The sequence below is a fragment of the Cajanus cajan genome, chromosome 7, assembly GCF_000230855.2.
Source record: "Cajanus cajan strain Asha chromosome 7, NIPB_CcT2T_4, whole genome shotgun sequence".
NCBI classification, from domain to species: Eukaryota; Viridiplantae; Streptophyta; class Magnoliopsida; order Fabales; family Fabaceae; genus Cajanus; species Cajanus cajan.
In genome coordinates this window covers 40751504-40769891 of record NC_138523.1, presented here as the reverse complement: position 1 = coordinate 40769891, position 18388 = coordinate 40751504, and the positions used below count along the sequence as shown (strand labels likewise).

At 36.7% G+C, this 18388-nt stretch overlaps 2 protein-coding genes across 2 annotated transcripts; both read left to right on the top strand.

Moving 5' to 3' along the window:
* Positions 1 to 514: 514 nt before the first annotated feature.
* LOC109813946 (uncharacterized) lies at positions 515 to 7873 on the top strand. The gene is made up of 6 exons (XM_020378247.3): positions 515 to 791; positions 872 to 993; positions 6553 to 6688; positions 6792 to 6847; positions 6932 to 7127; positions 7663 to 7873. The coding sequence occupies exons 1-6, from the start codon at positions 731 to 733 to the stop codon at positions 7761 to 7763; spliced, it is 672 nt and encodes a 223-aa protein (XP_020233836.1). The 5' UTR covers positions 515 to 730; the 3' UTR covers positions 7764 to 7873.
* Positions 7874 to 12854: 4981 nt separating this feature from the next.
* On the top strand, positions 12855 to 17597 carry LOC109813948 (transcription factor UNE12). Its single transcript, XM_020378249.3, has 6 exons — positions 12855 to 13323; positions 14531 to 14650; positions 14796 to 14861; positions 16133 to 16198; positions 16751 to 16828; positions 16897 to 17597. Exons 1-6 carry the CDS (start codon positions 13036 to 13038, stop codon positions 17119 to 17121), a joined length of 843 nt encoding a protein of 280 aa, XP_020233838.1. The 5' UTR covers positions 12855 to 13035; the 3' UTR covers positions 17122 to 17597.
* The last annotated feature ends 791 nt before the right edge of the window (positions 17598 to 18388 follow it).

The following is an 18388-nucleotide window of genomic DNA, read 5'->3' as shown; positions in this document are numbered from 1 at the left end:
ATTTCACCTTCCTTTTCAGTAATTTGGCTCATTCTACAAGATTATATCATGTTCTTTGATTGTAATTATTATTTTTGGATAAACATTCAATATTTGGGTTGTCTCAAATTTCTTTTAACAAATTTATTTTGAAAAGATGAAGAATGACAAAAGTGCAGTAATTGTAGAGAAACCATGGTTTTGGTTTTGAGAAGACGAAGTTGGGATTAGAACATACATTTTGAAAGAAGAGAAAAATAAGTGGTGAAAGAGAGAGAAATGAATGAGAAATGAGTTTTTGTTTTTTTAAAATTAAATATAAAATTACTAAAAAAAATTATTACATTCATGTTTTAAAATTTTAATTAATTTTTAATAATTTTTGTAGTTAAATTATTGAAATTAATAAAACCGTCATAAATAACTATTCATATTACGATTTCAAGGCACCATAAATTAATTTGAAGACTTTATTATAAAAAAATTTTAAAATTAAGAATGTAATTGTAGTTTTTAAGTTTAGAAACTTGGAAAAATATTCCGAGGCACTGAGATTATAGTATTCTTTGAAATTTGAACGAAACCGGTGAGGCCCATTTCCACGTACCCGACCCGCACAGCCCCTGATTCTCGACGCAGAACCCTAATTGCCGCATCCTCTTCCACCGACCCACGAGATCCAACCGCCGCAGCACGACGGCGTCGCTTCTGAGTCCTCCGGCACACATCTCTCTCAACAAGTCGGTGAGCAATGCTGGGGTTTTCATATGGAGAAATATTTCTGTTGCTTGGAGCCACTGCTGCTTTGATAGGTTGGGTTACGCTATTCTTAAATCTGTTTATCACATGGAAAATTCATATATAGTACAATTGGAAAATTGATGTGTAATAGGTCCAAAGGATTTACCAATCATAGCCAGAACAGCTGGAAGGCTCGCCGGTAGAGCTATTGGATACGTTCAATTGGCTCGTGGTCAGCTTGACACTGTTATGCAGCAATCCCAAGCTCGCCAGGTATTCCCTTTCTCATATTCAAATGTCTTATGGATAATTGGAAAAAAAAATGTTGGAGATGTCACATATTCCAAGTAATGTATATAGTTTTTGCTTGAATTCGACCAAAACCCAGATTTTAACATGGCATCAAAGTCTATATTGATGAGTGTTGTTAGACTTATGAGATCACTTGTTATTCGATTACTCATAGATGTCTAGTTCCATAAACTTTATACTTTAGATGTTCAGTACTCAATGTAATGAAGAGTGTATTAGAGATATCACATAATGTATATAAATGGGATAATGTATATAAATGGGGGGGCAATTCTCAACTTACAATTTTGCATTCTAGATTCTTAACAAAATGTGATTCACTGTGATTTTCTTAGAAAGTAATGTCAAATAAGAATGCTTGTCCATGCTAGAACTTGTTAATTAATGACATTCCATTATCAAAAACTGCATTTTATTGTATTGACCTGTGATAGCAACCCAATCATTAGTGCCACTCCAGCCCATGATGCTCGGCCCAAGAGACACACTAGAAGGCCTAATTACCTGAAGGACTTTGAATAGATACTGGGAATCACCTTTAGAGAAATTGGCAGCCCTCTTAGGTGTCATTGACAGTTGTTATTGCAGCAGGAGTTTGTTAGAATTGTTGTCACCCATCCTTGTTTTTACATTTTGGCTAGTAGATTCCTTTTTTCGGTTGCCGTCATTTGCGGAGAGCCAATGATTGGCAATTGTAATCCTTATAAATACCACTTCAAATAAAATGAAAGGGATATTCAGACCATAATTCTCTTCTTAGTAGTAAAATAGGTTCGCATATCATTCTGGCTCTATCAATTGGTCTGACCTGCCATGGCTGACCATAATACTCGCAAATCAGCCATCGAACGCTTAGATGAAGCCATCCTTCACCTTACCCAGGGACAAACCGCCCTCACCAACAATCACCTCGAACTCTCGCGTAAGGTGGATACTATCCTGGACCGCCTGGCTCACCTCCAAAACAGCCCTCCCTCCCCACCCAAAACACCTTTCCACTTCCGCCCTCCCATCAAACTCGAAGTCCCACGTTTCGATGGTCATGATCCTATGGGATGGATCTTTAAGATCTCTCAATTCTTTGATTATCAGGGCACTCCTGAGGATGAACGTATCACCGTTGCTTCTTTTTATATGGACGGCCCAGCTCTTAGCTGGTTTCAATGGATGTTTCGTAATGGCTTTATCACGTCGTGGCCAGCCTTACTTCAGGCTCTTGAGACGCGCTTCGCTCCTTCATTTTACGATGACCCTAAGGGTATGTTGTTCAAACTTTTTCAATGTGGTTCTGTCAATGAGTACCACACCGAGTTCGAAAGACTCGCCAACCGCATCGTCGGACTTCCTCCGGCATTCTTGTTGAGCTGCTTCGTTTCTGGGCTTGCACCAGAATTGCGACGTGAAGTTCAAGCCCTCCAACCCATTTCGCTTCCTCAGGCGGCTGCCTTGGCCAAGTTGCAGGAAGATAAACTCAACGACCGCAAACGACCGTTTCGCAATACTACGCAGTCTTCGTCATCCACTACTTTGGCCTCTTCCGCCTCCAAACTTCCTTTCAAGCATTTGACACCAGAAGAATTAGCGTCTCGACGCGAGAACGGTCTCTGTTATAACTGCGACGAAAAGTTTAGTGCTGGCCACCGTTGTAAGGCTCGCGCTCTATTACTCATTGCTGACGACGACACGTCTCACACCACTTCCGACCTTGACCCCCCTCCTCATGACCCCACAGAACCACTGCCACCTGAACCCTCTCTTCCCCACATTAGCCTGAACGCCCTTTCTGGCCTTTCCGCCCCGGAAACTTTTCGCGTTTTCGGCCTCCTCAACCAGCACCGTGTCACTATCTTGGTTGATGGCGGCAGCACCCACAATTTTGTGCAACCTCGAGTCGCCAAGTTCTTTGACCTCCCCACCATTTCAACTGACCCATTACGTGTCATGGTCGCCAATGGTTCTGTACTTGACTGTACCGAACTTTGCCCCCAAACAACCCTCCAGATTCAGGACTACACATTTTCCACCGACCTACATGTGCTTTCCATTAGCGGTGCTGACATTGTGTTAGGCGTTCAATGGCTCAAGAGCTTGGGACCTGTTACAACCGACTACACTTCCCTCACCATGCGATTCCATTGTTTGGGCCAACCCGTGGATCTCCGTGCTGATGTGCCTCTTAAACCTACCGATGTTTCTGCCCAACAACTAAGGCGCCTAATGCAAACTCATGCCACGTCCGCACTATTCCACCTCACCATAACACCTAATCCGCAACCTATTGCCGAATTTCCTAACACTGCTGTCTCTGCGTTAATCACCAAATATGTCACCTTGTTCGAAACACCCAACCAAATACCACCACCCCGTCTCATCAACCATCACATACACCTCCTACCTAACTCCAACCCCATTAATGTGCGCCCTTACCGCTATCCCCACATCCAAAAAGCAGAGATAGAAAAACAGGTTGCAACCATGTTATCTTCGGGCATGATTCAATTAAGTCGTAGTCCTTTTTCTTCTCCCGTCCTTCTTGTCAAAAAAAAAAGATGGGAGTTGGCGATTTTGTGTCGACTACCGGGCCCTGAATGCCATCACAGTGCATGACAGGTTTCCGATGCCCACCATTGATGAATTACTTGATGAGTTAGGCCATGCTTCGTGGTTCTCTAAACTTGATTTGTGTCAAGGGTTCCATCAGATTCGCATGGCTGAGGATGATATTGCCAAAACAGCTTTTCGCACTCATCACGGCCACTACGAGTATCGTGTCATGCCGTTTGGCCTTTGCAATGCCCCGTCCACCTTCCAGGCCACCATGAACGAGCTTTTTAAGCCTTTCCTTCGTAAATTTGTTACAGTTTTCTTTGACGACATTTTAGTTTTTAGTGACTCATTTGATGCTCATCTTCAACATTTGGATTGTGTTTTTCTAACTTTGCTACAGGGCCAGTTCTTCCTCAAACACTCTAAATGTGTGTTTGCCCAACGCCAATTGGAGTACTTGGGTCATATCGTGTCCCAACGCGGCGTTGAACCTGATTCATCCAAAATCCAAGCTATGGTAGAGTGGCCTGTTCCTACGTCCATCAAGGCATTGCGTGGCTTCCTGGGTTTGACCGGATTTTATCGAAAATTCATCAGGGTTTACGCCACTATTGCTTCTCCGTTAAGGGCTCTGTTGCGCAAGGATTGTTTCCAATGGAATCCGGAAGCTCAATCTGCATTTGAAACACTCAAACAGGCGATGATAGACGCTCCTGTTCTTACTTTACCAGACTTTAGCATTCCCTTCACCCTTGAAACAGATGCTTCTGGTCTCGCCATGGGTGCTGTTCTTATGCAGCAAGGTCATCCAGTAGCATTTTTCAGTAAACCGTTTTGTCCAAAGTTACAACGTGCTTCCACGTATGTTCGCGAACTCCATGCTATCACCACTGCTGTTCGCAAATGGCGCCAATATTTATTAGGCCATTCCTTTGTCATCTTGACGGATCATAAGAGCCTTAAAGACTTAATGTCTCAGGTGATTCAAACACCTGAACAACAAGCCTACCTCGCCAAACTGTTGGGGTATGATTATACTACAGTACAAGGCTGGCTCCTCCAATGTTGTCGCTGACGCCCTCTCTCGCATTCCAGATCAACCCATGGCTCCTTGTTTTGTGCTTTCCATGCCTCAATTCACATTTTTAGATCAGTTACGTCAATCCTTGCATACGGACTCCGAATTTTGTTCCCTACGTCAAGCTATACTTGAGCACCCTGATTCTCATGCAAAATATAGGATACATAATGGCCTCATTTTATTTCAAGGAAAAATCTGGATTAGTCCTACCAACTCATTCAAGCAACTGTTGCTCGAAGAGTTCCACACTACCCCTCTCGGAGGCCACATGGGTGTAACCAAGACTTTCAAACGTCTCAACACCAATTTTTTTTGGTCTCACATGCGTGCGGATGTTCAACATTTTGTTGCTCAATGCCACACTTGCCAACAATTGAAATATGAAACCAAGAAACCTGCTGGCTTACTTCAACCACTTCCCATTCCTTCTGCCATATGGGAAGATTTGTCTCTTGATTTCATCACTTGCCTGCCTCCTTCTCGCGGATACACAGCTGTGCTCGTGGTAGTTGATCGCTTTTCAAAAGGAGTTCACTTCGGTCCACTTCCCACTCACTTTTCAGCTTTCAAAGTGGCTCAACTCTTCCTTGACATGGTGTGCAAATTGCATGGTTTTCCGCGCAGTCTTGTTTCAGATCGAGACCCGATTTTCATTAGCCACTTTTGGCGCGACTTATTCAAGTTAAGCGGCACCAAGCTTCGCATGAGTACTTCCTATCACCCAGAGACGGATGGCCAGACCGAAGTGATCAATCGTGTGTTGGAGCAATATCTTCGTTCATTTGTGCACGACCATCCCTCACAATGGTCCAACTTCCTTGCACTTGCTGAACGGTCATATAACACCTCAGTGCATTCGGGCACTGGCCTCACTCCCTTTGAAATTACCTATGGAAAGCCACCACCAACTATTTCCCATTACCTTTTGGGCTCATCATCCGTGGAAGCAGTGGATAATCTCCTTGCGACACAAGAAGCAATCCACTCTTCGTTGCTGCATCGTCTTACTAAGGCTCAATCTGCCATGAAGCTCATTGCTGACGCCAAGCGGCGTGATGTATCCTACTCGGTGGGTGATTGGGTCTATGTCAAACTTAGACCCTATCGCCAACAATCTATTACGGGTTCTCAGTTTCACAAATTATCCAAGCGTTTTTATGGTCCATTTCAAATTCTCGAGCGCATTGGAGCAGTTGCTTATCGTCTTCAATTACCCGCGTCTTCCAAAATTCACCCAGTGTTCCATTGCTCATTACTCAAACCTCACAAAGGTCCTTTAACAACCCAACCTGCTCCTCTCCCTCCTTATGCTACCGACAATCATCCTTTGGTGGAGCCCCTCTCCATACTGGCCAGCAAAGTGGATACCTCCACATTTCCTCCGACCAAATTGGTGTTGGTTCAATGGTCTGGTTTAGCACCTGAGGATACAAGCTGGGAGAAATGGGATGACATACAATCAACTTTTCAACTTGGGACAAGTTGCTTCTTCCAGCAGAGGGTAATGATAGCAACCCAATCATTAGTGCCACTCCAGCCCATGATGCTCGGCCCAAGAGACACACTAGAAGGCCTAATTACCTGAAGGACTTTGAATAGATACAGGGAATCACCTTTAGAGAAATTGGCAGCCCTCTTAGGTGTCATTGACAGTTGTTATTGCAGCAGGAGTTTGTTAGAATTGTTGTCACCCATCCTTGTTTTTACATTTTGGCTAGTAGATTCCTTTTTTCGGTTGCTGTCATTTGCGGAGAGCCAATGATTGGCAATTGTAATCCTTATAAATACCACCTCAAATAAAATGAAAGGGATATTCAGACCATAATTCTCTTCTTAATAGTAAAATAGGTTCGCATATCATTCTGGCTCTATCAACCTGTTTTTTCTTTTAGGTTCATAAGGAACTGCAAGACACTATGGCTCAGCTAGATGCTATTCGTCATGAAATTCGAAGTATATCAATCATAAATCCTGGCCCTTTGACTCGGAGGCTTGTGGATAATCCTGACCAGACATCTGTCTCAAATGGTATTGTTTACATGATTTTTGGATTTTGTTTAGCATTCTAAAATTTTTACGGATACTGTTGATAAGATTTTGTTTAATCCTGTTATTTCTGCTGATAATGTAGACAACAGGAAACCAGAAGATTCTGTGGAGAGTAACTCAATGCCCAATGTTATCAAGGTTTATGGACCAAAACCACAACTTGATACAATTATCTATTGCTATAGGAACTGAGTGTGCTTACATGTCTATAAATATTTCCAGGATTCAACTTCAGTGTCATCCAATTCTTGCAATGTGCAAAGTCAAGCTACTATTTATGCCAGATTGGCAGAGTCCCCTGTCATAAAGAATGAGTTGTCAGGAAGTAGTACTGAAGTTGAGAAGATAGAAGACAAACTACAGCTTAATGTATTACCAATTTCTGCTGAAAATGCTGGACTATTACCAAATCGTGGGGGTATGATATTTTTTGTTTTTTTAGCTTTCCTTACGTTGATTGTTTAAACTGTGTAGGATAATTATAGAACTTTTTACTTGGTATTTTTATGTTTACAGTTTGTGCACTACATGTTGTGGTCATTTGATGTTTTTGGTTTCCTATCTATGTATGTCACATACATGCATATGTACAGGCAAAATATGTAGCTTCTTGTTACTTCCATTACACACACACACAGATGTTTTAGATGTGATATTGTTATTAAGTGTAACTTTTCATTTGGACTGTATTCGGTTAGCCAGAAGAGCTGGAAGTAAAGATTGTTGGCTGAGCTTCATTCATTGTTAATACTGTGGCCCATTTGGTATGGACTAGGATATCATAAAAATCGTTGTTTATTTCGTTGTGTAAACCGTAATTCCTTCTTTTCCTTTTCTTCTTTGTGAGTGTATGGTAGCTTTTTGTCTTGTCTGTCCATGACTGAATGATTGATGGGATTCTGTTTGTTTTACCACGATATCTGATATAAAGCAAGCTTTGATTTTATTAACAGCTGATGTGAAAGGATCTGACATAGTTCTAGAAGCAATTTTGGAGGCAGAGGTAGCTCATAATGCAAAGGAATTCTTTTCACATCCCCAAAATCAAATATGACTGATGATAATCCTACATAGTACATTAGTACCTTAATTTGTAGACCTTAAAGTTTTTCGCATTTGTAAATACAAAATAATACGTTGAATGTATTGATTCTTGATTTTTTATTTCTAGTTGTTCAGCCTAGAAAATATGCCTTTGGGTTTAAGAGATTATTCATTTTTCTGATTTGAACTGTTCCCCCTCCCCCCCCCCCCCCCCACGGTTACCCTACGAAAATAAAATAAACCCCTCAAGCTATCTCCTTAAAGAATAACGAATTTACGAAACTACTTACTTGTATAAAGATTTCTGTTATCTTTTATTTGCTGTACTGTATGGTTGATGGCTTGATATAAAAGAAGTGTTCAGAGGACCTATATTCTGGCTTTAAACAAATCTTTAATTTTCTTTTAGAATTTAAAAGCCAAGTTAATGTTAAAAAAATAAGAATTTTAAATTTGAATTCAGGTTTAAAAGTATTATTCAAAATTTTTAAAAATTTTCAAAAGAAAATTTCTATATGACAAGCTGACACTTATAAAGAAGATTTAATATATAAAATCTGAAATCTTTATGTTGTAAATTAGATCTGTGCGTGTTGTAAATTAGATTTGTGTGTGTACAAAGCATCAGTGCTCTACGGAAAGTGTACGAAGCATTAGTGCATTACGGAAAGAACGGAACAGGCACACAACATTCTTTTGACTTTTCAGATATGCTTCTAGCCGCTCACGAGTCACGACAATGATTCAAGGCATAGTATTAAGAATCATATCGTTCATCGAACTGGTTAAGGTACTGGGTCAATAGATTAAAAATTAAATTGGTAGGTCACTAGTTAAACTGTATAACTCAATTTTTATTTATTTTTATCAAAATATATTCATATTAAATATATTTTATACTTATAAATTTTAATAAATTCATATCTTATTTTAAATTTTAATTTTTCTATCTTATTTAAAATTATTTTTATTTTTATTTTGTAAAAAAATACATAAAAAGTTACATGTTAAACGGTATATTAATACAAATTAAAAATATAAATATTATGCACATATATAATATGCTTGTAATTAATATCACAAAATAATATATGTAATATTTACATAGATATTATATTATTAAATATATAATTTAAAATTAATAATATATTATAAAAGTTATTTAAGTTGTATATATTACAAACAAATATAACAAGTAGTCATTGTTATATTTAATAAGACTCCTTGCTTTTCTATTAAGAGATTCAATTTTCATTATTATTTTTGTGATTTATGGTCCCTTAAAAAATTTTAAAAAAAATTAAAAAAAGTGGTTGAACTGGTTTGACCCACCGATTCACCGGTTGAACCGGAAAATTGACCGGTTCTATCCGGTTTAAAACGGGTTGATTGCATAATCGATCTAACTTAAAATTCGGACCGACTGGACCACCGATTCCAGATCCAACCGATCCAACCGGCCGGTTCGGTCCGGGTTTTAAATCACGGATTCAAGGTGTTGAACACCCAAATTGATATTAACGAAATAATAAATATCGAAAAACTATTGATATTAGTGAAATAATAATAATTAAATAATAAATATTGAAAACTGAAGTGTTCGATGGTCGGTTATATATGGTTGTTTATTTTATTTTTTTTAGAATTAATGTGGTACTTATCATTTTAAAATTTCAATTTAACGCTTAATATTTTTAAAGTGGACCAAAATGATCATATTTTTTTGTCATAGTTACCGCGGTTAAGTGTTGAAACAAAAAAAATGTTGATATGGTAAAAAAAATCATTAGTGACATATTGATAAGGAAGGGGGGGGGGTCCTCTAGTTAAAAATTATAATTTATAAGTTGAGAAAAATGGTCCAATAATATCATTTTACATGTAGAGAGTGAGATCAACAAATTGAGAGATAGGTTTACATGATAAAAATAGTATCAATGATAATGATAGTGAAATTGTTAGCATAAATTATATAAAATTTAGTGATCATGAAGAAGAAACAAATGATGTTAAATATTTTGATGGTGGTGTTTCAATAATTACAAAAGATACAAATGTGAATTCTTTGTAGGAAGTGAGGACATACTTTGGAAATAAAAATAAAAAAGACTTTATAGATGTTGTGATTATATATTTTGTATACTATAGTAGAAACTTAAAGATATCGATAAAAATAAGGTTTAGGGTTAGATGAAAAGAAGGTCCTTGGTTAACATGTTATGCAAAACTACCAAATAGGAAAATGTGGTAGTTAAGGATCATGATGGATGACCAACTGTGTAGTAGAGAATATAAAGTGAGAATTTTGAAAGCGAAATGACTAATTAAGTTGTTCTTTGTGTTAGGGAGAATCCTAATATTAAAATTGTTGATATAAGAGATAAGAGATAGGGTTCACGAGGAGTAGAACTATGGTATTACAAAGTCACCACATTAAGGATAAGGATTTTTGCTAAAGCTTTGGTTTATGGTTGCTTCATAGAAATATCGGTGCTTATATGACTATTGTCATGAGTTGTTGATATCTAATCAAGGTTAATTTATTATTAGACAATTATCAAGGTGATGAGGAAGATTTATAGTGACTTGAGAGGTGTTTGAGTTCTACTTTTTGAAGACTTTATGTTTGTTTTAATGCATGTAAAAAGAGTTTTCTTAAATGCAACATTATTATTAGTTTGGATGATTGTTACCTAAAGAGATATATGGGTAGGGATGGCAATGGAGCCCCATGGGGGCAGGTAATGGTAAATCCATCCTCGCCCCATTAAATGAAATTTGGCCCCATACTCACCCCATATCCGTGCGGGTATCCATTAAGCGGGTATCCATGAATTTTTTTGAATACCCACGGATATCCATAGATATCCATGGATATTTATAATTTTTTTAAGAAATTAAAAATATTATATTACAAATAATTTTATATTTAATATCATTGAAATATTAAAATAAAAATTTAATGTTAATTTTGAACTTGTATTTAACGTTATTTTTGTTGAGATAATAATAAAAATACAAGATAATCATTAACTTAAAATACATCAATCTCACAAGTAAGTGAAAGTCTCATATCACAAAGATGAGAGAGTGTAGTTTTAGGGTTATGCAGTACAAAGATAATTAGGATATTTAAGAAATATTATTAAACGGGTACTCGCGGGTATAAATATCATCATACCCGCCCCCGCCTTGTTTATAAACTGGTAAAAAATTATCCGTCTCCACTATCAGCGGATACTCAATTAGCCTATCCATTTATTATCCGTAACGGATTTTACTCGCAGATACTTGCGGGTGCGGATATTTTTGCCATCCTTATATATGAGAGACAAATCTTAGTGGCTATTGGAAGAGACCCAAATAACTAGATGTTACCTATAGCTTTTGTTGTGGTTCAAGGAGAAATCAAGGATTCATGATTCTTAAAGTTTTTTAATCGATGACTTATGTGATATTACATAATGTTAGACCTACACCATAACACTATACCAACAACAAGTAAGCTTATGTTCAAAGTTATTTCATTTTGGTCCTTTATGTTTTTAAATAGATTGAATTGGACCTTTATTTTTTTAATTAGGTTCAATTTGATGTTTATATTTTTAATTAGGTTTAGTTTGGTTTTTTTAAATCACATTCTAATTTTCCTGTTAGGATTTACGACCAACAAGTAATGAATTGATTACATGTATTTTACAAATATTTTGTGAGAGACATTTACAATAACTTTAGGAAAAAACAGTCTAGGTTAAATCTAAAATCAATGATATGAAAAGTTACAAAAACAACACACTCTCAAGTTTGAGAGAGAAACGAGGGAGACGAAAAAAGAAAATGAAGAGACAACAAAGTACTTAATGAAAATTCTTTCGAGATATTAGTTAAGTTTAAGTCTACAACACACTTAAAATGTGATATATTATTAAATGAAATGTCTAAAACATTTAATAGTGTTGCAGTTAGAGCTATAGAAAACGTATAGTCATAATGTTGGAGAAAATATACACATATTTGATGAACTATAAATATAAAAGAAAAAACATAAATATTTTTCTTACTTATTTTACGGAATATTTTGACCTTTATTTATTTTTTATTATTTCAAAATTATTAGTATTAAAATAAAAGCCAAACATATTTAAAATATCTTAAAAAAATAGTTACCGATTATGTAGTTCACTAAAACCTAAAAACACAGTATGATGAGGTAAAACAAATGTGTCGTGTTGCAAGGTGTAGCAAAAAGCAATGTTTAAAAAACCGGCTCGAACTGGCCGTCGGACCGGTTGGACCGGGAATCGGTGATCCAGCCGGTCCGAATCTTAAGTTAAATCGGTTATGCAGCCGATTCGTTTTAAACAGGATTGAACTGGTCAATTTTTCGGTTCAACCGGTGAACCGGTGGGTCAAACCGGTTCAACCACTTTTTTTTTTTTTTTTTTAAATTTTTTTTAAGGGACCATAAACCACAAAAATAATAATGAAAAATGAATCTTTTAATGAAAGAATAAAGATTCTTATTAAATATAACATTGACTACTTGTTCTAATATATTTGTTTATAATATATACAACTTAAATAACTTTTATAGTATATTATATTAATTTTAAATTATATATTTAATAATATAATATCTATGTAGATATTACATATATTATTTTGTGATATCAATTACAAGCATATTATATATGTACATATTATTTATATTTTTAATTTATATTAATATACAGTTTAACATGTAATTTTTTATATATTTTTTTACAAAATAAAAATAAAAATAATTTTAAATAAGAAAAATTGAAATTTAAAATAAGAGATGAATTTATTAAAATTTATAAGTATAAAATATATTTAATATGAATATTTTTAATAAAAATAAATAAAAATTGAGTCATGCGATTTAACTAATGACCCACCGATTCAACTTTTAACTCGCTGACCCAATACCTTAACTAGTTCGATGACCAGTCCGGTTTTTAAAATTATGAGAAAAAGTTAACAAGGTTTGGGAGAAAAGACAAGAGGATGGTGGGAGCGGTAAATTATGAAAAACACAGTCCCTTTTATGAAAAAAGGCGAAACCCCAAACAAAGTCCGTATTGGCAGTGGCATGCCATCGTCTCTCAACTTAACTGCCAAGTGAGGAGTGAGTGAGTAGAAAAAAAGCAGAGGCAAACCCCAAAGTCGCAAAATTCCTATTCTCATTCTCATTCTCATTCTCATGTAAATATCATTCCTCTCTTCTATTTCTCAACTCGCTTCCCAAACTCCCCCGACTCATGGCCAATCACCCTTCCGACCCTCCCACCGACGACTTCCTCGAGCAAATCCTCGGCCTCCCCACCTTCGCTCCCGCCGACCCCGCCGATGCCTCTCCGATGATGCTTCAGCTCAACTCCGCCGACGCCGCCACCCACCTCCCCGCCGGACCCCCCTTCCACGCGCCGCCCTACCACTTGGGCCTCAGCTTGGACCAAGGTAAGGGACCCTTCCTTAAGCCCGAGGATGCTTCTGGAAGCGGCAAGCGCTTCCGCGACGATCTCCTTGATACCAGGCCCAAGAATAATGTAATCATATTTTCTTTTCTTCGTTTATTTACGTTTCCTTTCTCGCTCTCTTAGTCTTAGGATGTCATCATCTGTTGAAACTAATTCAGCTGCTTTTAGTGAAGAAAAACACTAGTGGGTTGGTTTATGGCGGGTTCTTTTCTTTGATTCACAAGATTGACCGTTTTGGTGTTTTGAGCTTATGTGAGGGATGATTTGATCGTGAGTGTTGTTTGAAGTAAGGTGATGATGCTATTTGCTGAATTCGATTTTCATGGTGAAGAGTAATCGATTGTTTTATCAAATGAGAAATTGTTGACCAACGAGTGTTCCAGTAGTACAAGACTTGATTTCCTTGAGCAAGGTCTCCTTTCGACTTTTGTGGATGAAAAAAGGTGGTTCACAGGAGACACTTCACTAAAGGTGACAGTTAGTCAGGTTTCGTTTCCTATGGAGATTAATCATTTTATTAGAAAAAATATGAGAATTTGTTGGTGGGATGAGAGAAGATGAAGGGAGATTCTTGGTCAAGGGCCAAGGTTGGATTCTTAGCCTTGGCCACTGTAACACAAATAAGCGAAGTGCTAGTGACACACTTCATAGTACACTTCTCTTGACACACTCATTCCTAGAAAAAAATAGAATTTAACGGAAATGACACTCGAGCAGTGGAATGGTAGTCTCTTTGCTTAGAATTAAATCTCGGAAGTGACATTCTTCAACTCATGACGAATTAAATTTTTTTTTTGTCTTTTTGTTGATGTTGACTATATCATCAAAGAGTGCTCTTGTTGAAATTCTGTACCTCGTGAGTGGATAATCCTGGCAGTACTTGACTTGGAGTATAACTTGTAGATAAGAATTCAAGTTTAAGATGAATGGATTATGACTAGATATTATGGACTGTATGATAGGGCCTCAATCTTAGGTCATATCTGTGCAAACCCGTTGAAAGTCATTCCATGATTTTTTTGGACATTCCAGATTATGATACAGCGGAAACTAGGCTACTAAGGCTTTGATTTTGATACTTAGGGTCATGGTTATGACTTATGAGTTCTTTTTACCTCTTAAACCACATAGGTTATGCTATACTTGGTTTCAACTAATCTATTAATAAAGGCTAATTTTTTATGAGATTTTTATTACTTTATTCTGCTTTCGGGAGTGCTTGGGGGGGGGGGGGGGGGGGGTTCTTTTCTATAGCTGATACATAACGTTTTTGCAGGTTTTTCATGGGCAACCCATGCCCACTACTGTTCCTAATGCTCCACATCCACCTGCAGTGCGACCTAGAGTACGGGCTAGAAGAGGACAGGCTACAGATCCACACAGTATAGCTGAAAGGGTGGGCACTCAATATTTTCAAGAATAAAGACTTTCTTCTTCTTATTGTGATGCTTAATATGTAAATGATTACAATAACAATATCACATTGTTATTTCCTCGATTAGCTAACTTTATTTATTCTTCATGTTGTCATTCAATGGCAGTTGCGCAGAGAGAGAATAGCAGAAAGAATCAGGGCTTTGCAGGAACTCGTTCCAAGTGTCAACAAGGTATTTGACTTCTTGGACATGCCATTTTATTAATATATGTAGTTTGAGACTTATCTGTAGAGCTTGTGAAATTTTGTCTATGAATAAGTAAGGGATTTTGTTTCATGTTTAACCTGACTCTATAAATGATTAAATATGCACTTCATTAATTTGTTATTGGGTTTTGAACAAAATTTGATACTTATTGTCAATTACTACCAGAAGCGAAGTGCTGAAAATGGATATTTTCAAGGTGTGTTTCATTGATTCAATGATTTGTCTTGATAGATTTCGGTAATTTTATGGAATCTTATAGATATTTTCATTACAAACTTGGTACGTAACCATCTACAGTTCTAAACTCTTACAAAATACTGTTGTTGCATGTAAAAATTTCTTAAAATATAATGCTTAAATTTGTTAATGTGAATATTTTACTTTTGGTTTATCTAGGAACCTTGTTTCCCCCACATCAAATGAGATTCCAAATGAATTAATGAATTACATTGAATGTTTGAATATGAAGTGATCACTGGGCACTGCATTATTCATTGGTTTATTAATGCAATGACCGGAATGAAGTGTTAATTTTTGGGCTCCTCTAATTTGCCTTGTGTTTTTTGTTCTTCCTTCTTTTTGGAAGAATAGCTAGAATATAGATCAAAAGATGGTTGATTTTTAATTAATGCTCAAGGTTTTTGTTTTTGCTTGTTTTTACCTGTCAATGTATGCTTAGTTAGTCAAAGATACGAAACATAGACCTCTATATGAAAGGTCATCCAGTTCTTGAGGCTTCTGCATTGCCACCATTGTGGAGTCTGTGGAAGGTCAGATGTCTGGTACTATAGTGATGCGAGTTTGTGCCTCTCTATTTTATTTAATATTTATATTAAAGAATGATTGAATACTGACTTATTGTGTTTGAGTTTATAAAGTGGCATCTACCATGGCCTATATAATTCTCAAATCACTTTTACATCAAGTTTGTGCTCTTAAAAAAACCTCCTGATAGCCATGTCTGACATGATTTCTGTATAATAGTTCATATTTGTTTGTTTATTACAATATGATTAATCAAGGAGAAGTCCTCTACCAAAGGGGTTGGAAAAGAGAAAACATTTGCATATGTTCTGATTTGGTGTGCTTCAAATTTAGTGAGTTCTTGAAGTATTCAACAGGTCTACTGTATTTCATGATGTAGAGATTTCATTACTGTCTTGTGCTGTATTTTTCTTGACCCTCTGCGGTATCACTTTCACCATTGTTTCTGATATTATTGTGTATTTGTTCAGACAGATAGAGCTACCATGCTGGACGAAATTGTGGATTATGTCAAGTTCTTAAGGCTTCAAGTGAAGGTTACTGCTTTTGTGATCTGCATGGACTTCACATTTTATTTCATTTGATATTTATCCTTATTAGGTCTCAATTTATAATTAATGAAAACTTTTAGTTTGATTTGTGGATTATTTTGTTAAACCTGTTAAGCTTTGCCTTTTGACCACTCACCCCTTCGCCCCAGCCTTGTGAACCCGAAGTGCCACTTTTGATGAGTACCCATTAGCCCCTGGGTTTTATTCCTGAAGACTAGTGAATATCTAAATACAATCAAATGATGGAATTTTCACACTATTTTGTGCTATAGCTACTTTAACTATCCAATAGCATCTAAGGGTTCTCAGCTGTGGACTGATTTTTTCCCACCCATGGATTTTCAGTACTTGTGAATAATAAAATCAATTTCTTCACAGTAACCAGTTTCATTGATTTCCATTGACATATGTGGGAGCACTCATTGGTGTTTGAATATGAAAGTGACAGCAAGCCACTTAATAGGATACAAACTTGTCAACAATATGAAACTAGATTGCAAAAGACGTCCAATGACTGCTGATTCATTTGTCTTTCAGGTTTTGAGCATGAGTAGATTGGGTGGAGCCGGTGCTGTGGCACCACTTGTAACTGACATCCCATTATCATCAGTCGAGGTAATATTAACTAATGCGTAGTTAGCACAAATTTGTTTCTCCAATTTATCAAATTTAGTATCTATCAGGAAGAAGGCAATGAGGGAAGAAACCAGCCAGCTTGGGAGAAGTGGTCAAATGATGGAACAGAAAAACAAGTAGCTAAGCTTATGGAAGAAAATGTTGGGGCTGCCATGCAGTTTCTTCAATCAAAAGCACTCTGCATCATGCCCATCTCACTGGCATCAGCAATATACCAGTCTCAACCATCAGACACCTCTAGTATAGTTAAGCCTGAAACTAATCCCCCTTAATAGGAAGACCTATGGCGCGGATGCACCATCCAGTGGTCCCATCAAGGGCTCACCTAACACTGCTAGGACCCACGTGGCCATGCGTTATTTGTCTGTTTCAAACCCCCTTATTGGTTCGTGTCTAGTTGCATTCAAAGTAGGATGCCATAGTCTTTTTCCTTTTTGCCGTTCTTTCAACTTTTGTCTAGACAGGGTTTGATGTCAAAGCCCTTCAAAATACAAGTAAACCCCATCTTGATAAATTTCATGTAAAGGGAAAGAAATTGTCGAAGTTCACTTGATATGCTCTTCCTTTTTGTATCAATTGGTGGGGGTTAGTGGAACGTGATGGAAGCGCTTTTATAGTGGGGTTTAGTTTTTGTAGTGGGCAGTGGGACCTTCTAAAAGGTTAGGGTGGTGTGTATATTTTTATTAGTGATGTAACACTTAGAGAATTTGAAATGCAGAGTTGAAATGGATAATGGTTGCTTTAAGAATGCTGAGTGTTGCAAGTCCAGCAGAAAATGATGGTGCTTTTGTTTCATTGGGGTGCACCGAAATTATTTATTTAAAAGTTAAAGGACTTCTTTTTTCTAATGGAGGGAGTGATGGAATGAAAAGTATGGTGCTATCTTAATCCAATTCGTATCAATCAATTGGCTACCTCGTTCAAATCCTAAGTGACGGAAACTGTTGCTCTCAACTCCGGCTCGTGAATATGAATTGAAAAATACTAGACTAAGGTTTTCTTGTGCGAGTGTTAAATTTTTTCAATGAATTTATGACTATTGGGTGTGAACTGTGAAGTGATTCTAACCAATTTTTTTCCGTCCAAGAACCAATCTTGAATTTTTTTGAAAACTGATCTTTTGCATGTGTAGCTTTGCTTACTTTTTGGTACAGTATAAATGATGCCATTGAAATTATGAAAATCATTTTTTGTACGCTTTATTTCTGGATATAAATGAGAGATAGAAAAAAAAGTATGGATTAGTTTGACTTTTAGCCCCTTCATGCATCATAATGTAACATTGCATATATAAATCACGATTCTTGCAAACTAGGGCTATTTAGAAAGACGAAAGAAGTGTTAAGTTAATAAAAAAAAATTAAATTTTAGTTTCACGTTATTAAAATTATTCTTATAAAATATTATTTCTTTACGTCTTTATTCAATATTTGTATATCATTTCCTTGCTTTCCTAAACAATACCTGCGCTGATGGCAGTTGCCTAACCAAACAATAAGTTATGTTATTTGTATAATATTTTTATTTCTTTTCATTTTA